Source organism: Urocitellus parryii, chromosome 9 (genome assembly GCF_045843805.1).
Source record: "Urocitellus parryii isolate mUroPar1 chromosome 9, mUroPar1.hap1, whole genome shotgun sequence".
In the NCBI taxonomy this organism is placed as follows: domain Eukaryota; kingdom Metazoa; phylum Chordata; class Mammalia; order Rodentia; family Sciuridae; genus Urocitellus; species Urocitellus parryii.
Window position 1 is genome coordinate 59064238 of NC_135539.1, and position 25114 is coordinate 59089351.

The 25114-nt window shown below is 38.1% G+C and overlaps 1 protein-coding gene across 3 annotated transcripts in view; it reads right to left on the bottom strand.

Moving 5' to 3' along the window:
* Positions 1 to 25114, bottom strand: part of Rsu1 (Ras suppressor protein 1) — a 191224-nt gene that overhangs the window by 86500 nt on the left and 79610 nt on the right. For all 3 annotated transcript variants that reach the window (XM_026408133.2, XM_026408134.2, XM_026408135.2), the window contains exon 8: positions 345 to 477. In XM_026408133.2, the coding sequence (XP_026263918.1) occupies positions 345 to 477 (133 nt within the window). The remainder of the gene's footprint in view (positions 1 to 344; positions 478 to 25114) is intronic.

Here is a 25114-nt window from a genome sequence, read left to right on the forward strand (position 1 = left end):
TAATGCGTCTGGTGAATTTCTTGAGTGCCATGAATATTCAACTAATTTAATATCTTAAAAAATACTCTAAACAAAATTGGTAAAAGCACCTTTGAAAATGTCAAGTAAAACTAATCTTTTTTTTTTTTTTTTTTGGTGCTGGGGATGGAACCCAAGGCAAGCACTCTACCAACTGAGCTATAGCCCCAGTTCACCACATGTAATTTTTAACAAAATATTTTGAAATGCTACATGTTAACCGCCAACAATAGGACAATGATACATGATAATTTTTAAAAATGGCATAGTTATGAACACCATAAAAATCAAAGTTTACTATTTCAGAAAAATCAGAGTCTACTTACTACTTATATGTCTCAGAACGAATATATTCGAACACATGGGACACGCCAAGCTGGAACTGGTCAGCAATTGGGGTAACCCAGGGATTGTTCTCTGCTTTGAATACTTGCTTCTGACCAGTTAAATCCAAGTTTCCTGAAAAGATGAAAAGGAAATGAAAAAGGTGAAAAAGGTGAAGGTCACTTAATTCAACACAGATCCATCTAAGGAGTTACGCTCAGCAATCACAGCATAGCCCGAAGTACTTTAATGGATCAAAAAACCATTTTTGAGTTTTTAAACATTTTTACCCTAAGTCATCACTGGGACCCAATGAATGCCAGTGATTATCCCCTGGTTCAAAAAATTAAAACCAAATGAAGGAAGGAAGAAGAAAGGAAGGATGGGTGAGCAAGTGGAGAGCAGGAGGGTTCGGAAAGAAACAAACCTGGAAGGAATTCTTGACAATGAAGCATACGCCTCATTTTTCTGGTACCTGCTAGAGACTTGTTCAAGTTTGAGAGAAGTGATATTAAAACCTCCTTAAATTCTACCTTGACAACGTCAATGTGCATCTCTACTTGTCCTTTTGGATCTAAACCAAATCTGATCAACACCACTTTTTTCATCAAGCAAAGGAGAATACATGCGAAGTAAGACAAGAATGTTAACAAGGAAAATTATTATTGTTTTATTCAATTAGCATAAGCACATCTCAGAATGAGACCTAAATGAATCTCATTAACATAGTAATGATGGAGACTAACATTTGTATAGCTCTAATCAGTTTACAAATTGCATTTTAAAAATCATTTCCTCATTTAATTCTCTAGTAATCTCCAAGGTCAGTTATTAACATCACTTTATAAGTAAAGAAATGGAAACTTGAGGAAATTAACTAGTATGTCCAAGATCAGAAAACCTGAACCTGACTCCAGACCTTGTTTTCTATCTACAGGATCTGTGAAGCAATCAGGTTGCAGGTCGATCTAGATCAATAAACATGAGTCCATGAAGGTAGCATAGAAATCAGCAAGCACCAGCTCCTTCTGATATCACCTGTTGATCGTCAGTTCACTCTCCTTCTTTCTTCCTTTCTCATGCATTCCAAAACATTAAAAGCAATGGGTGAAAAACCATCCTATCATGTGCTTGCCTATGAGTGAAAGAAAGACAGACAGGAACAGAGAAGTTAAGTAGTAAAGATGCATGTGGCTCTACACAGCTGCAGCTTGACACCGTAAGGCCTTTTACTGGACAAGTCCATTTTCAGCTTTCTGGTTCAAGCCCAAGACTCCCAGGGCTATTTGAAGACAGATATTCAGCAATCTTTCTTCTTAGGATACCACCAAAGTGGCATGTTTGTCCTGATCTGAGGCTCTACTGCCTATTTTATCCTAAGTCAGTATAATGAAAACATATTCTGGGACATACCTAGACCACGACACAAATCATTTCCTAGCTGATACGAGCTTTGGGAATGAAAGGATAAATGAAAACTTTTACTAGGAAGATGATGTAATATTTCTTCTTAAAACAATAGAAATGTACTTTCAATCTTTTTTCTCTTTGTTATATGCAATCGTAACTGTTCAGAAATATGGAGAAAGAAAAGAAAAAATGATTACAATTTCACAAAACGCTCTTTTTTTAAAAAAAACATATTACTGAGTATTAAGAGAGCAATTCATCATGCTCTTTCCAAAGAAATAAAGAAATGCCTGGTGTTGAGTACGAAAATAGGCAGATGCATTTCTCTCCAATATTACTGATACTGTCAATTTCCTCATTTTAATGGCTAAACATCATTAGTCAAATATTAAGTCACTTGGGAAATTAATGAGCCTGATTCTCTGAGCCCCGAGTTCAAAAGCTGCCTGGGGTTAATCAAAATCCAAGGAGTACGTATATTTTGCTTAGTTGGGTATCTTTCCTGGGATGGATCTTGTTGGCAAGGGACTGCTATTTATTTTTTGTTTTTATCTTTACTTGGGGATGAGGGTTCTTAGCTTTCCAAGAGAGATACTGATACCATTTCCATTTCTCTATATTTCTTATTTCCTCTTAGGAGATCTAATCTGTGGTATGCCTGTGTCCTCTCTTTTACATCACTTCTTCATTATTTCTTTTTCTCCAACTTCCCCTTTTACTAAAAATGAGGATAGTATAAATTTCTGATAAAAGTCATCTATTTAAAGACAAGTCTGTATTTTTGGGGGGAGGTGGAAGAGTACTGGGGATTGAACTCGGGGGTACTTGACCACTGAGCCACATCTCCAGGTCTATTTTGTATTTTATTCAGAGACAGGGTCTCACTGACTTACTTAGGGCTTGTTTTTGCTGAGATTGTCCTTGAATTTGAGATTTTCCTGCCTCAGCCTCCTGAGCCACTGGGATTACAGGCATGCACCACCTTGTCCAGAACAAGTCTGTATTTCTGACATGTCATATTTTCCACACATAAGGTATACGTTACCCTCTGTACTTAGGATGCACGGCCACTGAGGGGAGAGAGGCTATGCGCCAGGCAACAGTAACCATGGTGCAGTGATTCACTAATAAGCTGGGGATGAGGGGCTACAATTAATCAAACTTCTCTCAAAACATCTCCCTAAGATACAAAGTATGCTTATATATTATGGTTGTCCTATCTCTAAGCCCTGCCCATTGAATCAACATGGAATCAACTACGAAACAAACAATAATCCCCTAGAAAAATGTATATTCCAAGTGTATGAGAAAAAAAAAAGAAAAACCATGAAAAGCATGAACTGTAAATTCATGTGATGTGGAAGTGAACTAACTCCTAAGCAAAGGGGTTCTCCCTCTGATAGCTGTACTTCCCTAAATCTTTTGCCTCCTCATTCCCCAATACTGTTTATTCTACTGAGAAATACAGTCTAAATTTCTAGTTGGTAGGATCTGTTGAACAAGCACCCAGGATTTTCCATCATTCATAGTTACCATGAATTAATTAATTCAGCTGCATGGCTTCCCTGTATGTGGTTCAGATGGGGATGGCAGGAGTAAGATTTTTTTGTTTCTCTTTATAACTTTAGGGAGAAGAGGGAAGGTAGCTATGTTTGGAATACAAAGCATTTTTGGCCATGCTGTATTTTTAGGACCCTTAGTCAGTGCGAGAGCAACGTGGACCAGGGTTAAGGTCTGGGAAAGATGCCATGGACAAGCCTTAGCTATTCCAAATGCAATCCGGGATGACTTATCAGGACAGTGAGGGAAAAATTCTCTTCTTCCCCTGGGCTGTATCACAAGCTCCCTTCTCCCCATTTCCAGGCCTGCCCTAATAATCCAAAGTACAGGTACAACCTGAGCTGGGCAGGTTTCAGTGGGCCATCCTAGAACTTTAGGTTCCAGTGGGTACTTCTGTAAGAAAGCAGAGCTCACCTTCTACTACCACCAACCTACAAGCCCACATCAGCCAGAGTGTACACAGCCTCTTGTTAACTGCTTAACAGCTTCTTTCTAAATGTGAAGTCTTTTTAATGGTAATCCTCTAAAAATAATGCACCAAAGTTCTATGCTCCCTGACTGCCACACATGGAAGACAGACCTAGGGAAATTATGCCAAGAAAGGTCAGCCGTGACCTTCTGTCTGAAGCCTCTAAACCCCTGGAGATCTGTCAGTCCCAAGTGATGTCTCTATTTAGTGCTGTCAGCAGAGACAGGAGAGGCGGAGGGGACTGCTAATGACTTCTGCTAACTGAAGCACATAGGAGACACTGGATGTGAGCTAGACACACTGCCTTCAGGGAAAAGGAGTCTGAAAGTCAGGGAAAACAGTAAGGACCATGGGCTATTCATGAGCATCTTCATTTCCATCACTTCAAACCTACATGCATATTCTGGCTGGGGGTATATGCGGGGGTTCTGGGTTACCCTATCCCACCCATGTTCATTTGTCTATTTTAATATCAAACAATACTAAATCAAATAGCTAGGTGCTTCATGGTGCTGCATGAACTGGGGAGCCTAAAAGAAAAGAATGATTCAGGTTCACTGGAAACTAAAATAGAAAACAACAGCTTCTTTTTGGATGAGCTTGGTTCTTTTTAACAAACCATCATGAAAACCACGTTTAACATCCTCAGCCAACCTTCAAGGAAGGCTCAAGCAATCTACACGAGCCTAACCAAGCAATGCCTCTGCAGAGTTATAATGGGGGCTCGGCACGATCGAACGTGCTTCTTTTGTTTTTCAACTTAATGTCACTGGTGGATAACATGACTCCTGCTTCTGCGTAGCTGTAATCCTCCCAGCGAGCTATTTGTCTCTGGATTCTCTTACCCCACTCTGCGCCAGCCTGGCATGCGGCAATTTCAGAAGAGGGTTAATATAATTAGAGTAAAGCTAGGCCATTATACTATGTGAAAAGATGACACCCGTCTCATCTTGGCCTAGCAACAAGTTACCATTGCCTCAGCAAAGCTCGTCTGTCAGCTGTCTGGGTAGGTTCCCTTTTAAGTAATAACATGCAGGAAGCATCTCACCCCGCTGTCAGTCAGCCAGCAATCGTCCTAGCGGTGCACGCTTCAGTGCGTAGAGTGAGGAGCCCTCACCCATCCCCTTTATTAGAAGGCTGAGCAGCGCTCTGGTGGTGTTGTAACAAGGATCAGGCAGCAGGATTAAGCACTGTGACAAAGAGGATCTAATAAGCTAGAAAGTGGTGCATCTACAGACACGCTGACTGGCTCCCAGACACAGATTCACTTTGCTCACTCCTCAGTCGGAAGGCGAAGGCCACTGGGGAAGCCAGGCAGCACCGTGATTAGCGGTGACCCTCTGACCGATGCTGCTATGAAGATCATATATCACTCAGAGGCTTATTCTGCAATTGCAAATTGGATTTTCCATTTTATTACCTGCAAAAGAACCACATATGCTTCTTTCCCAAGCCTCTAGTAGAGCAAGCTTGGCCGCGCAATGGTAATTGTGTAAACACTAAATCATGCAAAACAATCATTCTCCCTGCTAGTTATAAATGTGATTGAATGCAATAGGCAATTGCGGCCCCATTAATAAGCATGCTCATATTCACTTATGGAAATTGGTTGTTTCCATAATCACACTGTAAGAATTCTTCCTGGGTACTCGAAATCCTGAAACATGTGGCCAGAAGCATCATTTATCACACAGTAAGCAATCGAGGGGATCTGGGCAAATTTTTCACGTCATCAGAGCAGCATTTCCTCCCTTCCTGATTTGAAAATAATGCCACAGAGAGTATTTAAATTAATGCCCTCTAAAAGCTGGGCTCTCTCACTCATAAAAATCCAAGACCATGGTCTAACAAGGTAAAACTAGAAAACCATGGTTGATTGGGTACACTAACATTAGAATACTAGATTTGCCCAAACCCAGGTAATTGATTTGCTCACAAAGGGATCTAGATGGGATGTCATGACAGTTGAAAGATCACCTCTGCTCTGCAGTGAATCCCCACATGGAAGCTAACCACAAATGACTCCAAAAGAAAATAAAAGCGACGTTTAGGGCTTCTCCATATATAAAGACATAGCCTACACACAAATCTCTGTAATTTCTATTAAGATGTGTCATACTAATTATAGAAATGCAAGATTATAGACAATGGCTGACTCTGGGAAGTTCCTATTTTTTTCATTTCTTTTTTACTGAGAGGAAAATAATGATAAAGTCTATAAAATGATGGTGCTTATATTGCAATAGTGATTATTTGCATTAATTAAACACTGGAAATCAACAGAATACTCATTAGCAGGTGATAAACAGAATGATGCATACAAAAGCCATACTATAAAATTCTTTTCAGTTATTAAAACAGACTTATTTATATGTACCAACCTGGTAAAATGTCTACATTATGATGTAAAAAAAAAAAAGCTAAGGGTATACATACTAAGTCTGCTATGATCCAATTTTTTCTACAAAAGACAAAAGAGAAAAATTCCATAATATGTATATGAATAAATGTTTATGTGAAAAAGAAAAGGAAGAAAAGAATTTATAGCAAGTGGTGAATGTTGGTTTCCTCAAAGAGAGGAAATAAGCAGGATTTGAACAAGCAGAACACAGGGAAGAAAGTTAATTTTGTCTTTTAAGAATTCCATGCTTTATAAGTATGGATTATTTTCATAATTAAAAAAGATCAAAGATTAGAAGATTAAAGTATGTTGAAAAGTCATTTGACAGAAACACACTCAAAATACACGGTGCACACTAACTGGTACAAAAGACTATATCTTACTTAAAATGGTGATAGCCTACTGCAGTGACTGCCACACTTGTGGCCCCTTCTCTTCTGTCTGCCTTATAGATGACGGCCTATCAAGCCCTAAATGGATTGAGAATCTGGGTCTGAGGTTGCTTCTCTTTCTGTGCATCATCAGTGCAATCAAAGTAAGCTGGGATGTCTCTTGACAGCTCCCGAATTTATTCTGCGGGGAATGCAAGGCCACACTGTCATTCTGGCAATTGTCTGCACAGCCTTTCTGGAACACATTTTGAAAACAGGCATTTTGTTCACTGAATGCATGCAATGCACTGTTGCTTTATGATTCATGCTAAAATAAACCATCACTCTTCTGATCTAGTCAGAGGAAGAGTGCAATTTAAATTAGAAAAGATTTAAAAACAAAAACAAAACCACTCTGCCAAATGGCCCAAACAAAAGCAGCACCTGATTTACGTGTGTGATAGTGCAGAGTGGTCCAGAAATCCTTTTACTAATGAAGAAAAATGGCATTTTACATTGTTGCCATCCGATCTTCTTCTTGGCCATTTGGTATCTATGATCCAGAGTAAGACTGGATAGAAGGAGCTCTCAGTCACTTATAAATATGATTAACCAGCAACAGAGCAGTGAGCATCCCCAATGCACACCACCACGGTGGCTTTATCTTGCAAGCTGATATGGCTCTTAATAAATAATTCATGTTTTAAACCTGGCATTCGTTTAGGATTTCCCTATCATTCTTCTAAATGTGGGAGGCAATCTCATTTTTGCTTGCCAGATTTCCCTTTTTATTGTTCACATAATGTCAGGTCGTATAGAAAAATGTCCAATAGTGCTGGCTACTGATCCCGCACACCATTCACTGACTTTGTGACCAGGGGACTGTGAGGAAATCCTGTGCTTTGCTGACCTTCAGTTTCCTCATCTGCCAAGTGAGGATAAGAGTATCCATTGACAGGATTATGGACAGGAACCAAAGAGTGTATGTGAAATGGTTCTAAAAACAGAAAGCATGTGGAAATAGAAAATATTTTCATTATTATTTTAAATGGAAATCTCCAAAGGAGAGAAAAACGCATATTTGAAGACGATGTGCCTAAAACAGGAGCTTCCTCAAGGAATTCATAACCTGCTGAAACTGAATGTAAACTTTGCATGGTGGTACTTTCCTGAGGGAAGGGCCGTGTTCATAAGATCCTCAAAAGTCTGTGATCAAAAGCAGAACTAAGAAGCAATATAGGAACACTTGACTTCATGTCCTAGAGGACTGCAAGATTAACCAGCAGCAACCTGTTGTGTCCCTCTGGGCGGGCTCTCTGAGCACTGGGCCATTCCTTACCTTCCTCACCAGGATACTCAATCCCCTCAAGTTCCCCAGCTAAGAGTCTGCGATGAAGATGCCCTTCCCGCATTTGGGCAGCACTGAGGAAGCCTCAGGCACCCTGGAGACCCCAGGGAGAAGTCACTAATTATTACAACAAAAACTAAAAGACAAAGAAAAAATTTTCAAAATGCAAGCTCAAAGAACAAATTTTATACATATATGACTGCAAGACTGGCGTGATTCTATAATATGTACGATCAGAAAAATGAGAAATTATACCCCATTTATATATATATATATATATATATATATATATATATATATATATAAAATTACATAAATGCATTCTACTGTCATGTATAGTAATGAATTAAGACAAATTTTTAAAAACAAGTTTCAGTGGCGCTACATTTTATAGATTCAATAATGCTATCACAAATCCATTTTCACCACAGCTGTTTTATTATTTTGTTTTTCGCAGTGCTGGACTCTGAACCTAGGGCCTCATACATGCTAGACAAGTGTTCCCCCAGCCCTGTCATAGCTGTTTAAGTTAAATGTATACAGAATTGGCAACTTAGTGATAAAATATTTTTTTTTCCAGCTGGTTTATCATTAACACTCACATCCCTCTCACTAGCAAGATTTCATATTAATAATGGTTTAGTAAACTGCTTTAATACTAGACAGAGAAATGTTTTTTCTCTTCTTGAAGGCTCTCTAGTCCAGTTGATCCCTAAAGCTGGAGGTTCAGGGCTCACAATCCCACCCATAGTGCCCACTGTTTTGTTTTTTAATTCTATCACACACCTTTGCAAGAGCTACAATATGCTTTCAACAAAACTTTCTGCATCTGTGTCAGGTAAGGAGAGGCAGTACTAGAATAAACTTTAGAAAATATTAATCTTTACACCTGTAGTTAAGAGTAGACATCCAAGTGGATAACTGTCATTTATACTGTGAATGTACTAGGGTAGTTCAACAGAATGATCAGAAAACACAAAGCTAGTGAGGCCAAGCTGTACATTCTATTCATGAACAATTCATATGTATCTTCCTATCAAACCAGCACAAAACCAATAGCACTGCCATTCCTAGAGTTGACCAGGGTTCAAGGATGAACACTTGAACTGCTGTTTGGAGTTTCAATTACTACTTCTTTTCTGAAAGAGAAATTGATAATATATCTTATGAAATATAAAAACTCATAGTTTGACTTGGTAATTCCATCCAAGTAATAAATTTATGCTGAGGAAATAATCATAGATATTCAAATGATTTAAGATTATAAGTTTTCAATTCAGTGTTGCTTATATTCTTCCTGAACAACTGGAAACAACTCAAATGTCTAAGAGTTGGTTAATGAATTATGTGATACTTATAGGATGATATAATATGTAGTCATGTGTTTTAAAATGGTTTCAAATATATTTAATCACATGGATAATAGGGTCGTAACATTAGATTAAAGGTGGTAAAGGAGGCAATAAGACCCAAAGCATAATTTTTAAAAAAATTTTTTGTTGTAGATGGACACAATACCTTTATTTTATTTATTTATGTGGTGCTGGGATTGAACCCAGTGTCCCACACATGTAAGGTAAATGCTCTATCTACCACTGAGCCACAACCCCAGCCCTGAATGATAATTTTTTTAAAAAAAGCATAAGTACATACATGGAAGTGTAAGGAAAAAAGACTGACATATGTACATAAATATATAATGCGCATAAAATTAACTAAATTATGCTTTTGGGTTAATACAAGTATTCCACCAAGAAACCCAAAGTTCTCTATAAATAATCTGTATCAATAAAAATAAAGCAAAAAAGTAACCATAAAAAGAATATTGCAGTAGAATGAATCGGTCACTATTACCCTTGTACATATATGGTTACATGATCAGTATAGCTCCACATTATGTACAATCGGACTAATGAGAAGTTATACTCCACCTATGTATGATGTGTCAAAATTTATTCTACTGTCACATAGAACTAATTAGAACAAATTTTAAAAAAAAGTAAAAGAAGAGTCCTCCAAATCCCATCAAGGAAAGAATGCGTGCATTCCATTTCAGAATGGAGAACTAACCTTTGTATGCAATCCAATGCAAAACTATATTTTCCCATCTCATTACCAAAACAAAAAGTTTTCAACATCATTCAAAAAAAGAATATTGCATTAAAATATTTATTGTATCTGTGTATGACTGGAGAGAAGACTAAATGAAATGAATTTATACTAGAGACAAGATTAGAATGAAACAAACTTAGAATTTTAATAGTGGTCATTTGTGGATAATGGGATAATGATTGTTTCCTGGCTGGACAAAGGCTGAGGTTCTCAATCTTAAGTATGTACCAGAATTTTCTGAAAGCACCAATAAAAATATTATTCCTTCAGAGGTTTGATTTTATGGGTCTTGGATGAGGCTTGAAACACTGCACTTCTAACAAGTTCTTAGGAGATGATGATATTTCTGTTCCAAGGACCACATGTTGAAAAATCACTGTTTTTTCATAACAGTACAAAAACATTTAAACAAAACTTTAGAATTTTAAATAAAGCAAAAGATTTTAATTTATTTAGAGGACTGAAAAAGAAATCCTAATTTTTTAGGGCATTATAAGTTGTATTAAGGATGTCACTCCCCCCATGACCAATAAGTGTTTATCCTCATCATCATCTTCACCATCATAATTCTATGAGCTATTTTATGCTGAATTTGTGCTATGCACCAGGTGTTATTTTAAGGGTTTAGCATACTATATACCAAGGAGTCACAACCATCTTATGTGGAAGGTCTCATCTTTAAAAAGAAGAAACAAGCTAATGTTTTGGGGGTTAAGACCCAGACTCAAGGTCACACGAGTGACCAAAGCCCAATTTGTCTGGGCTTTGGCTGTTGGTGTTTCCAACATGTGACATGTACATTTTCTTCCTACTGCACAAGGTCTTGAATGTTGTTGGAATAAATTGATAATGTGACATGATTTCAGAGCAACTGGAGAGGTATCCTCAAAACTTATTTATTTGCCTTCATCATGGGACACAGATTCTATCAACAGAACCACTCTCTTGGAGTTGGAAGCCCCGTTGCCTCCAAGAGTTAAATTAAGATACGAAGTTAGCCTGATACACTCACTTTTCTTCTTTTTTCATAATTTTTATGTTTGTTCTACTTTATTTTTTAAAAATCACATTTCATTGCTTTTGCTAGTTAATTTGTTAATTAGACTTTACCCCATGTTTTTATTGTGTTTAAACACACACAAAATTCATCATCTTAATTATTTCAAGGGTACACTTCAATGATATTAAATACATTCACAAATTCTTTGCAACTAACACTACCACCATCCTTCTTGGTAACTCATCTCTTTGTAAAACATAAACTCTAGACCATTAAACAAATAGTTTCCCATTTCCGCTCTTTTTGGCACTGTTCTAACAGTCTTGATGATTTTGATTAAATATATCAGATGCATAGAATCAGACAGTATTTTTTCAGACCTGGTTATTTAATTCACATGATGTTTTCAAGGTTAATCCACATTGTAGCTTAGGTCAAAAGTCCTTCCTTTTTGAGAGTTGAATAATACTCTATTGCATGTAGATATCACATTTTGCTTATCTGTTTATTTTTTTGGTATACGCTTGGGTTGCTTCTGAGTTCTAGTTATTATGAAGAGTCCTGGTATAAACATGAGTATATCCAAATATCTCTTTGAGACTTTGTTTTCAGTTCTTTGGGATACATTTCCAGATATGGAATTGTGGATCACATGATAATTTTATTTTGTTTATGAGGAACCAACATATTGTTTTCTATAGAGGCCACATCATTTGATGTTCCCACCACTAGTGTACAAAGGTTCTAATTTTACACCCTTACCACTACTTATGATTTTCTGGGGGTCTTGTTTGTTGTTTTTTTTATTTGTAGGAATCTCTTAATGAGTGTGAGAAAGTGTCTTACTGCAGTTTTGATTTGCATTTCCCTAATGAGTAGTGATTTCAGGCTTTGCTTCATACATTTATTGGTTATTTGTATTTCTTCTTTGGAAAAGTGTCTATTTAAGACCTCTGCCCAGTTTTCATTTGGGTTGTAGGTTCTGTTGGTGAGCTTTAGGAGTCCTCTATGTATAATGAACATTAATCCTTTATCAGATATATCTTCTCCCATTCTGTCAGCTGCCTTTCTACTGTGTGGAGACTGACTTTTGAAATAAATTTTCATGAACTTCAGTTCATCTACTTTTTTTTCTTTTCTTTCCCATGCTTTTGATGTAATATCCAAGAAATCATCACAAATCTCTTAGTCAGCTTTTTGTTGCTATGAATAATACCTGAGAAAATACCTGAGCAAAGGAGGAAAGACTTATTTGGGCTCACAGTTTGAGTGGTTTCCGTCATTTGGCTCCACTATTTTGAGCCTGTGGTTTGGAAGACCATCAAGGCAGAAGGGAATGTCAAAGCAAAGATACTCACCCATTGGCAGCTGGGAAGCAGAGAGAGAAAGGAAGGGTCTGGGGACAAGATATAGTCCCCAAAAGCATGTCCTTCAAGGACCCACTCTCTTCCAATAGGTTCCATCATGAAAAATTTTCATCACTTCCCAAAAGTCTAGTCAGCTATGAGTCCCTCAATGGATTCAGTCATTGATGAAGTCAGCACCTTGATGACCTGGTCACTTCCCCAAAGCCCCACTTCTGAACATTGCTGCACTAGGACCAAGCTTTCAACATGTGGACCTTTGGGGGACATTCCAGATCCAAACCATAACAAAATTAATGACAGAAAACTTTTGCTCTGTGCTTTCTTCTAAGAATTTTATAGTCATAGATTATTTAGGTCTCTGATCCATGTTGGCTTAATTTTTATACATGTCAGTAAATAAGGATCCAACTTTTTTTTTTTTTTTGCATGTCAATGACCAATTTTCTGAGGATCCTGTGTTGAAAAGACTGCTGGTTCCCCACTGGATGGTCTTGGCATTCTTGTAAATAATCATTAGGCAATGTACATGAGGGTTTGTTTTGGAGATCTCTGTTCTATTCCATAGCTCACTCTGTGTGTGTTTATGTCAGTACCTTTTATTTTTGTTTGTTTTTCTTTGTGGTGCTGGGGATCAACCCAGGGCCCTGCACATGTCAGGCAAAGCACTCTACCACCAAGCTGCAGTCCTGGCCCCTTCTCCTCTGGTGCAGTTACTATAGTTTTGCAGCAAGTTCTGAAATCAGGAAGCATGAAACCTCCAGTGTTATTCTTTCTCAAAATAGTTTTGGCCATGTGAAGTCCACTGGGATTCCATATGAATTTCAGGATAGGCATTTTTATTTCTGTAAAACACATCACTGGGATTCTGACAGGGACTGCATTAAACCTGATTTGAGGAGGTATGATAGAGTTTTATTAATAGGGCAGAGAGCATATTTTCAACAGGCTGCCTTTCCACATGTAGGTGCTTCCCTATTCAGCAGTCAAAACACAGTGGAGGCATGTTTTTGTTTAATCTGATAACTTATTCATAAGAGTTTTCTAAAAAGAACAGAATCTCAGATAATTATATGTTTAACAAATCATTTTTTTAAAGAAGAAAATTTTATTTGGTCAGATTCATTCAGGAAAATCATCACATGCAAATGATGGGAACCAAAATGAACTCAGGAAAATTTTCATTATAGAAAAAGACAGGGGCTGGGGCGGTAGCTCAGTGGTAGAGCGCTTGCCTAGCATGTGTGAGGCATTGGGTTCGATTCTCAGCACCACATAAAAATAAATGAGTGAAAAAATAAATAAATAAATGGGTCCATTGACAACCAAAAACAAATATTTTAAAAAAAAGGAAGAAAAAGAAAAAGGCTTGAGTTCAGGAAAAGAATGGGAGAGAAGCCTCCAGGGCAGGCTTATGGAGGTCCATGGTGACGGTGTGCAGTAGGACCGTTATGTTTTGTGGAGGCTTGGTACACTCAAATGTTGGGGTGGTATATTTTAAGCCATTCTTATTTTTAAAAATGGAAACTTCCATATTGTGGTAGAGAAACACCCCAACTCACATTTCATAATGTGCACTTCTGACAGTCCTTGCATGTGCCTGATAGTTTTAAAATGCTGCTTTCTTGTGGAAATTGGTGTGGGGTAGGAGGCAATAGGAAGGCCCCTTGGATATTCTCTCTTGCCATTTCCCACCACATTATGATATGAGCACCATATGAAGATGTGACAAACAAGACCTGAGACTGCTGCCTTTTCATCAAACATTTCTAGCCATACTTTGACCTTGGATCAGTAAACTCATGTGCAGATATATTAAGTCTGACATTACCTTGAGGAGGAGTCTGAACAGCACCTGGATGCACGTGGAACTACAGAGCCCTTTGTGGCGGTTTGGGAGGTATAGGGGTGTCTCAAAATTTAATTTCCAAAATATGTAAAGAGAAAGTAATTTCCTAGATATAGTGCCATAGGAGATAAAAAGGCCAAACAAATGCAGATCAATGCAACCAGTCTGAATATAATGGCATAATCTTAGCAATAATCATCTCCATAACATTCTCAAATGACAAAAACTTACCTCTGTAATGCCTAACTCATAAACAGTTGCTGGAAAAAAAATGGCAATTTTTCAGCCAACAGGACTAACGCTGAATTTAAGTGTCATAATGCATTACCAGGCACTTGCTCATATGGAAGTATGAAATAAAATTAACTTTATTTTTTATTTATATATAAATACCCTTGAATCCAATTTTATTAAAGGTTAAGTAAGGGATCAACCTACTACACAAAACCTAAACTTAAGTTATATGTAAAAATGGCTTGTTTCAGCTTTGCTTCTCGCCCTGGAGCTTACATTTTTATTACTTTGGTGCTATGTGTTATACTCTCTGCAGAGGCTGGAAATGGTAAGGGTGTGGATATTATGTCATAAAATATGTACTAAGATAATTAAGAACTGCGATATAAGTATCAAGTCTATGTAAAAAGAAAAACTGCAACAACTGTAACTTTCAATGAATTCAAAATTCCTTATGCTCAATAAAACAATCTAAATGTTTGTAGGTTATGTATTAATAATAATTTACACAGCACTGTCAACGCCAAATGAGCTTTGATGAAACTGACTTTCAATGGTTTCTAGGATTAACAAGAATACCTCAGAAGAAGAGGGCGATGGAAATTTAAAAAACACCTATCTGAAAGCCATATTTCCATATACCCATGTGTATGAACACCTAAGCACACGTACACACCGTACTTCAGAACTTAATAAATACTATAAAAGCAAAAACTATACCTGGTAGCAGAAAAAAGGTAGAGAAGAGTATAAAGAAATTATAAACTTCTACTCATATCAATAACTACACTTTTTTTTCTCTAAGTAATAGAAGGCAAACTGACACCCCCAAAGTAATATCAACAAAGGATGCCTTACTGTCCAGTGTTAATCCTGAGTCAAGTGCAGGCCAAAGACAAAATTATATGTTTTAAAACTTTAACAATAAGATTTAAGAGAAATGAAAGCAAAATAACTGTACAACTCAAGGAAAGAGTCTACTCCACCTCTCAAAGATCTACTTAGATAATTTACGAATCCTAACATAGAAAAGCATTACTATAAATAGCAGAGTAAAGATGGAGATGTACCACAATTTTGGATGTGGGTGAGAAGGATTACATCATGAGTTTGTTTCCAGTATTTTTGGAAAGCCAACTGCCTTGGGTTAAAAATATGAAATACTGCCACAGTAACAAATAACAAAAAAAGAAAGTACTATGATACTCTACTCAAGAAGAAAACAATCAACAATTACAAAATCATTTTCAATGTGTGAAGGTATTTCTGAAGCTCAATTTTTTGACAAAAAAAAATAGAGAGTTTGAATTAGTCAAACTCTGGCTTGGCTCCAATCATTTAGCATTTTTAAGCAACTTTTCTGATTGCTACTGGTTTACACAGCACTGTCAACACCAAAATTCCAGGTGGCTACTGCTGATTCCCATGTATCAGACTATCCTGATATTCCTGATCAGAATCGATTTTATAATTTTTGACTGGCATCAAAAAAAAAAGGGAAATTGCACCAATATATTTTCAATGGCAAGAACTGTTTTAGACACAAAATAATGGCGTTAAGTAATAGATAAATTCTCTGTATGTGGTATTTTATGTATTATTCACTTTTTTTTTTTTTAATTCTCACCATCTGGAAAACCAAAGAAGTATCACAAGGGGAACTTTTTTCTCTGGTGAAAATGTGACATCAACAAACATGGAGAAAGGGAGTTCTACGATCTAATCAAGAGTCCAGTCCTCTAATGGGTACAATTTAAAATGGCAAAGGTAAGGTTTAAGATAAATAAAACAAAGACACTCTCTTTCCTTTTGCTACTCATGCAACTTAAATCACTCAATGCCACCTCTTCTGAGAAGACTGCCTAGACTGAATTGCAAGTAAGTTTCCATTATTTTGCTATTTCTCAGTATCTATTTATTGCACAGTACTTATTACATTTTACAGCTAACTTACTTCCCCACCCTAGGTCTGTTTCTCTAGCTCGGGGGATCAGAGGCCACATGGTCTTGCTCGGAGTGACACCGCCTGGCACAACCCTTCTCCCAAGCCCTCCCCAGATGTGACTTGGAGCCATGACCACTGTGTCTGTGCTATTGCTTGACCACGCCCAGCTAGCTACAGTAGGTCACATTTATTAAGAAAAAAGAAAACAGCCATGTTTGCCTTAAATGAGCACAAACTGTTCAAGACTAGGGGAAATGCTTTTTTGCATTTGTGACCCACAGCCTACCACAGAGGCTTATGATCCTGGGCCTCAAAGGAAACAGCAAACGGAGCACGGGCTTGCTTTACTGTTAAAGAAAATGAAGATGAAGGAGGACAGCACCATCTCCTGAAGGCCATGGGGCCAGCACACAGCACTGCTGGGATTCAAATGCTCAGAAAAGACCAGTTTGTCTGCTCCTTCTCTTTCATTCATACAACACTAGCCTAACCTCCCCTCCCTCTTAAAGAAAAATGACTGATGATGTCAAACATGGGATGATATGTACAGGCACAGGGCAACCCCTGGTGATTATGCCTGAGTTCATAACCACAGTTACGACATAAAACAGTTTATCATAAAAAGTCTTCTAGACGGTCACTAAACAAGCATACCTTTCAGAACTGTATCTATAAACATAAATTTTGAATAGAAATCAAATATCCAATAGAAATGCACAGAATCAGTAAGTCACTAGGGAGCAGGTGAAGTACCCAGATGATCTTTGAATACAATAGCCAATACAAAAAAAATGTACAATATTGATAAGAATGTCTAGGGAATGAAAAACTCCCTTCCAGTACTGGGGATTGAACACAGAACCTTGCACACGCCAGGCAAGTGCTCTACTCCCAGCTCAAACCTATTAATTTCACAGTTAACTCAAGATAAGCTGAAAAACCTTTTTACTTCAGTTCTTGCTCTACATTTTTCCTACACTAGAGTTTCTCATAATAATAAATTGCTACACAGAAAATAAATCACTCTAAAGACTGTACCTCCTTCTTTTACATGTGTGCGCTCAGTTACACATTCATGTGCACACACAAACCCTTGCAGCTATCACATACTTTTAAAGTTATGTCATATGCCACTCATTAGTTTGCTAGGGCTGCTGTAACAAAGGACCACAGACTGGATGGCTTAAATAAGAGACGTTCATTATCTCACAGTTCTGGAGGCTGAACATCCAAGATCAAGGTGTCAGCAGGCTTGGTTTCTCCTCTGTGTCCTTGACTTGCAGATGACTGCCTTTTCGCTGAGTGCTCACATGGTCTTTCCTCTGGGCAAGCACATCCCTGGTGTGTCTGTGCATCCAAATTTCTTCCTTTTATAAAGACACCGGCCATACTGGATTATGGCTCAGCCTAACAGAGTTATTTTAATTTAATCACCTCATTAGAGGCCCTCTCTCCAAAGAGAGTCACACTCTGAGATACTTGAGGTTAACACTTCAGTATACAGCGTGCATGCGCATGGGGGCGGGGGGATGACACTACAATTCAACTCATAACAAGTTCTCCACTTTCTTAATGTCTGAATAACTAGAATAGTAAAAAGACTGCTTTAAATGTCTCACTTCGGCTAACAAGGTATTTAATCATTCACAAATATTTGCTTCTCACAGTTGTGACACAAAGATAAAGAAACTGTCCCTAAGGTGCTCATAATGTAGTAATTCATATGGGCATGTAAGAGATGAAACAGACTCTTCCCAAAATGGTCAACAAATAAATGAAAAAAATGTTCAGCATCGTTAGCAATTAGGGAAATGCAAATCATAACTATATTGAAATTTTATCTCACACTAATCAGAATGGTAGTCACCAAGAATACAAATAACAATAAATGCTGGCGAAGATGTGGGAGAAATGAACTCTCATATATAACCGCTTTGAAAATCAGGATGGAGGTTCATCAAAAGGCTAGGAATGGAACCACCATATAATCCAGCTATACCAGTCAGCATACTGTAGTGATACGTGCACACCCATGTTTATTGCAATATAATCACACTAGCCAAATATGGAACTACCCTAGGTGTCCATCAGTGGATGAATGGATAAAGAAAATGTGGTATATATACACACAATGGAGGTTTCCTCAGACATAAAGAAGAACAAGATTATGGCGTCTGTAGAAAAATGGATGGAACTGAAAAACATGTTAACGAAATAAGTCAGACTCAGAAATTCAAGGGACCTGTTTTATCTCAAAAAAGGACAAAAAGAACCTCAATGAGAGACCAGTACAGTAAAGGGACAGGGGAAAGGAGGAGGGAGGGCAAGGAGAAGTTCTGGGAAATGAAATTGATCAAACTACATAATGCGCATGTTTGAATATACCACAATGAAACCCATTATTACATATAATTATTATGCACCACTTTTTAAAAAAGAGAGATGATTAGAACACAAAAGGCTTAATCCAGAGTGGAGACAGCAGGAAACTTCTAATGTTTATTCAGATTTTAGATAACAAATTGGAGTCTCCACAAAGAGGATAATCACCAAAGGCTGAAAGCAAGGACCATTAAAAAAAACAAAACAAAACAAAACAAAAAAACAGGGAGCATGGGAGAAGAATAGCAGGGCAGGAAGGGGCTAGATCCTTAGGAATCTTTATCAGTCATGCTGAGGAGCTGAGCTCCCCTGTACATGTTCTGAAACAACAATGGGCTAACCCAGCTCAACCTCTCTGATTCCCAAGAGAGCACCTCAGTCGCCCTATAGAGAGCAACAGTCACCACCACACAGGCCAAATGGCAGTGGCCATAAGCCCAGAGATGCTTCCCCAATGACATGTTACTGAAGATGATGGAATCAGTTATTCAATGTCCTTTATAAATTTGGCCAGACCCAAGATTAACCCTTTAATGTTAACATATTCACACACTCATATTTTAATATGCTTCTCTGAGTGGCTGAGAAATGGGTGGGAAATAGCCAGCATACCAATAATTGCAAAGGAAAAACAAAAGGTCTGGTAATCCTCCATTTCTGTACATTTCCACTCAAACCCCAGATGCACTATTTATTAACAATATGACCTTGGACAGGTTATTTATCATCCCTGCATCTCAGCTGCCTTGTCTGTAAGATAAGGATTATAAGTGTATTCACTTCATACAGTTACCAAGGGATAAAAATCATTAATAAATATCAAGCTGGTAGAAAGTATCTGCCACATAGCAAGAATGCGTGAGAAATATGTACTGTTCAGTCCTACAAGACTGTGGTTAGCAGTACACTACGATTAGAACAAAAACGGTGAAAGGCAGAAACTTTCTGATCCAGAAAATTGATTTGATCAAGCATGGGAGCAGACACACATGGAGAGTTTGTATTAGTCACCTTTCTGTAACTACAACAAATACCTGAGGTGATCAACTTAAAAAGAGAAAAGGTTTATCTGTCTCATAGTTTTGGAGGTTTCAGTACATGACTGGTTGGTCCACTGCTTCTGGGCCTGTGGCAAGACAATGTACCATGGTGAAATAACAAGGTAGAGCAAAACTGCTCACCTCATGGCTGGGAGGTTAAAAACAAACAAACAAAACAAAACAAACAAACAACAACAACAGAAAAAACACAACAGTAGCCAAAGGAGATATTCCCTTCAAGGGCATATACTAATGATCTAAAGACCTCCCATTAAGCTCTACCAATAACACTTTCCTCCATCTCCCAGTGACACCACTCTGGGGACCAAGCCTTTAACATATGGGCCTTTGGGGGGGCACTTGAGATCCAAACTATAGCAGATTTAGAACTCACGAGTAAAGTCATTCAAAATTAAAGTTAAGCAAGGTGAGGTCATGCACACCTGTAATTCCAGCAGCTTGGGAGGCTGAGGAAGGAGGACTGAAAATTCAAAGAGCCTCAGCAATTTGGGGAGGCACTTAGCAATTCATCAAGACCCTGTCTCAAAATAAAACATTAAAAAGGGCTGGGGATGTGGCTCAGAGGTTAAGCACCCCCAGGTTCAATCCTCAGTATAAAAAAAAAAAAATCAAGTTAAGTACCTTCAAGAAATGGATCTATATAACATTTATAAAAGGGACCAACTGAAAATTTTATAGAAAATAAAGGTCAGAGGAAGTTGTCTAAGAGCATATTACTTTTATATACTCAAACTACTAAAATATATTATAAATATACTTTACAATATATCTTGGAGTTGACATAATTTGACTTGGGGTAGTCAAATGCATGCCATCTTAGTTGATTATTCTTAATGGCATTTTCAACTGTGGGTGCCATTTTGGTGAACTAGGAAGAAAATAATACAATCAGACATCAAGGCTAAGTTTCCCTTTAATCATACAATATCCTGTATTTGTTTCATCCTTTAGAGAAAATAATTTCTCAAAGGTATCACTTTGACTTTAAATCCTTAACCTGTGTATATTTTTTCAAGAATTATGGTGTCCTTTTCACAGTTATGGCTCGATCTTCAGGGACTGCCATGTTGGCACCAAATTACACACTAGAACAAAAAGCACCTCAGTACAGTTCAATGAAGCATTTGAGCAGGAGCTCCGATGGCAGTTTTCAGATGGTTCCTGATGATGAATGATAATATTAAGCTCACACTCGAAGGCAGCATACAATAATTCTCCATTCCCTGATATTAAAAACCTATCAAGGAACATAAAGCTAGCCTCATACCATAATTTACCCCCTCTGGTGAAAGCACTCTTCTGAGTTAACCAGCCTCTAAGAAGAATGAGAAGTTGCAGACAAGCTGGCAGGTGTCAGGGCTAACGCAGGACAGTAGAGACAAGGGTCCACCGAGGGACGGACTCAGAAAGGGAGGGGGCGAGATGCTGGGTGAGGATGGCAGAAGTGGGTGACTGATGAGGCACCAGAAGGTGTGCAATTAGCCTTAGGTTACTAAGTGCACTTCCTCCTAAGAAAAGGTATGAGACATAAGTTACATAGGATGGAATAAAAGATTTTGATCATATTCCTTTTACTTAAGATCTACTGGGAGAGGGGAAAAATGAAATATAATAATTTTGAAAGTGAATCGAATGGCCACCACCCATTACCACAAACTGTGACAACCATCCATTGTATACAGGGAAATTTAGACCAAGTTGAGGAGAAGCGCTGGCAGGTGACACAGGGCTCCTTGAAATTCAAACACAATACAGACTGTGCTAGGAATCCTGAAAGCCGCCACCAACCAGCCTTTGGTTGAAAGGCTAAGATCTAACGGTGAGAGCTTGCTGGAAGAAAAGGAGAACAGTGGATGTCCCCAGAGGAGCCCCATGGGTGAGTCATGAACTTCCACCCACTGTGTGAGAAAGAAGTGACAGGGAGGAGGGAGGGGACACAGGGGTCCCACATCAGCACACAGAGAGCTTCTGATTTCAATGCCTGCCCCAAAGTGGGGAATGTCTGAAAAGTGACAGGGCTATTGCTAAAGCAAATATGTAGCCCAAATGAGAACTGGAGCTGGTGTGCAGATAATTCATATCATGGGAGCAATGAAAATGAATGAAATACGGCCACGTGCAACAGTCTGGATAAATCTTCAGACATAATGTCGAGTGAAAGAAGGCGGAATATATCCTGAATGGCTCTATTTAGGTAAAATTCAAAAACAACAAAACTAAAAAACACTGTTAAGAGTGAAGATAGTAATTATCTTTAGGCAGAAAAAAAGGCCCGGCTAATGAGTAAAAAGAAGGCCTAAAAAGACTTCTTAGGCTCTGGAGATACTCTATTTCTTGACATGTATAGTTGTTGCTTCAAGTTCTTACCGGTTAATAATTCACTGAGCTATAAGCTAATGTGTAGTATACTTTTAAAAAGTATAGTGTGAGGGCTGGGGATGTGGCTCAAGTGGTAGCGTGCTAGCCTGGCATGCATGGGGCACAGGGTTCGATCCTCAGCACCACATAAAAATAAAATAAAGATGTTGTGCCGAAACACCGAAAAATAAAAAGTACATATTAAAAAAATTCTCTCTCTTTCTTTAAAAAAAAGTGTACTGTGTATATATATGTGTGTGTATGAGAGGATATATATATATATAGGAATGTTGATCTGGGACTTCTCAGGCTACAGAACCATAAGAAATAAATCTCTGTGTTCTTTATAAATGATCTAGTCTCAGGTATTTTGTTAGAGCAGACAAGAAGGACTAAACAGGAACACTGGATAGATACCACATGAAAATCCACTTGACAATTAAATCCAGTCAACACAGCAACAGGTCAAAAAGCTATCAATCTATTTTGCAAAGTATGATTTAAAATACAGCTACACATTAATATTGTTTAGAATTTCTATTTTGACTTTTCAATGCTCTTTTAGACTTTATATTCTTGGATCAAGTAGTAAAAGTTCAGAAAGTTTCTTTTTTTGATTTCCCTTTTTTAGACTCAAATAAAATGTACTAAGTTTAAAAAATATTGTTTTTCAAATTTGTCAATACAGTTATCTTTCTACTTCTAGATCCACCTTTGACTGTGTCAGGGATACATCTTGAATGACTGTCACCAAAACATAGTAGTTATTTCAAGGTGAATATTTGTTAACTTTCTGAAAGTTTTAGTTCTTTAATGAATATAAATTATTTTTATCATAGTTCTCCATCTCTTTTTCCTGAACTGAACTAGTTAGTACAACAACAAAAAGAAGGTCTCCCTTCTTTTTTTTTTCTCACCACCCTCCCTACTCTACCAACCAACAAACAAAAACCTCTACACTATTTAATGTCCTAAAAATCAAACATCCTTCTCTACCATCTGTATCCACTGGATGAAGTGAGTTGCTAAGCTTCAAGCAAGATCAAGCCCTTTAATGACAAAACACGATCAACCAGGCAGAAAGGGACTGTGCATGATCTGACTGTTTACAAACAAGATGACATTTTCCGACGGCAACCGTTGTTTTCCCATTATCAAAATCAACACTCTGCACCCCAGAACATTTTCTCTGACACTGTAGCTGGAGTTAATGAGGAAAGAGTTTCAAGGAACTAATTAATGTGCATCTCTCACAATGCAGGCTGCCAGTTGGTGGCTTCTGCAGAGATGCCACTGAAGGAGCGGGATGCCACCGCCCGCCCCTCTTACCTGCAGTGACAGCAGCCAACGGCTTCAGAGTTGATTCACCTGGACAGAAAGGAAAGATGTTCCACCTGGCTGCACCTTTTGTTATAATTACATGGTGTTGATAATTTGGATGCAGGTAAATGAATATACAGCCTCCCAAAGCATCCAACTCATCTTTTATACTGAACTTAAAACAACTTAGTTTTCCTCAGATAAATGTGTTTCTGGTGAATTCACAATCACAATGTAGACCAATTAAAGTTTAAACTAAAGCCAGCAGGAATTTCCTTTGCCTTAGAAATAGCGGAAGGCTGTTCAATTGTGTATTCCAGCTACAAGCAGGTAAGCATTACTGATGGCTCAAAGTACTCCTGCAGCAGGCACAGCCAAGTTCACCTCTCTAAAATTACATGAAATATCCAACAGGAGTCACTGTTTGGGGCATGAACTTCAGGAGACTCTGAGGGAGAATTTTACATTTTTCATTCTACATCCATACTGTGAACCAGGCCCTGAAATTTCCAGTGGTGACATGAGTAAACATTAAAGTGATAAAATAGGAAAAAATTTAAAACGGTATTCAAGACAGCACTCGCCGAACGGCGTCGTGCTAATGACTTCTACTTTTAGATGACAAGTCGTGCTATTTAAACAACCACGTTTCACTGCAGACAGCCTTCAGGAACAGGTACCAAGGCAACCACACTGATGCCAGGCTGTGGGTAGCTGTGGGGAACTGGAGGAGGGAGAACGCACTGATAAGGATCCAAAACACCACCACAAACTTAAAAAATTATCTGAAGAAAAACTAAGAACTGGACTTAATTCAACATCCATCTGGCATCTCTTAAAAAGAAAGAAATAACTTAGGGCTCCCAGTCTTTAACAAATTTTATATTTCAACACAGCAAGTAAGAAAGATCCCAGCCCTCTGCAGGAGATTATTTTAAAGCAATTTCTGTGGTTGACATTTTAGTGATATTTCTGGACATGACATCTTTGGTTGGTGACTTGAGTATAGACTACGGGGCCAGTAGTCCCTGTAACCTACTCCTGTTAAACCGCTAAATGTGTGATTTTGCTGCTGTCAAAAGACGTCATAAAAGAGTCATATTTCAAAAAATAGTTTTATGTCAAAAGCTATTAATCATAATATCAATATATAGAATGAGGGAGGCAAGCAATATAAATTTCATTTCTCCCCAATATGAATGATGAAAATCAGTCATACATACACCTACCTCCTGCATCAAACCCATCAAATCACAGTAGAATTAGGATCCTGACGTTAAGCAGGACTCTGTAGACCAGCCAGCTCACCTGGAAGACGAGAGGTGGAGCCACCGAGACACACGGGCAAAGTGATCAATTTCATAAATGCAACTAACTTACGAAGCTTGAGTGTATATTACTATGTGTGGCAGACTGAAGAAGAGTCCCCCAAATCCATTCATACCCCAAGCTCTGAAACCTGTGAATGTCAGTTTATATGGGCAAAGGGACTCTGCAGATGAGATTAAGTTAAGAATACTGAGGTGGGGAGATGATCTGGATGGGCTGACAAATCACAGCAGTCCTGATATGAGGGACAGGAGAGGAA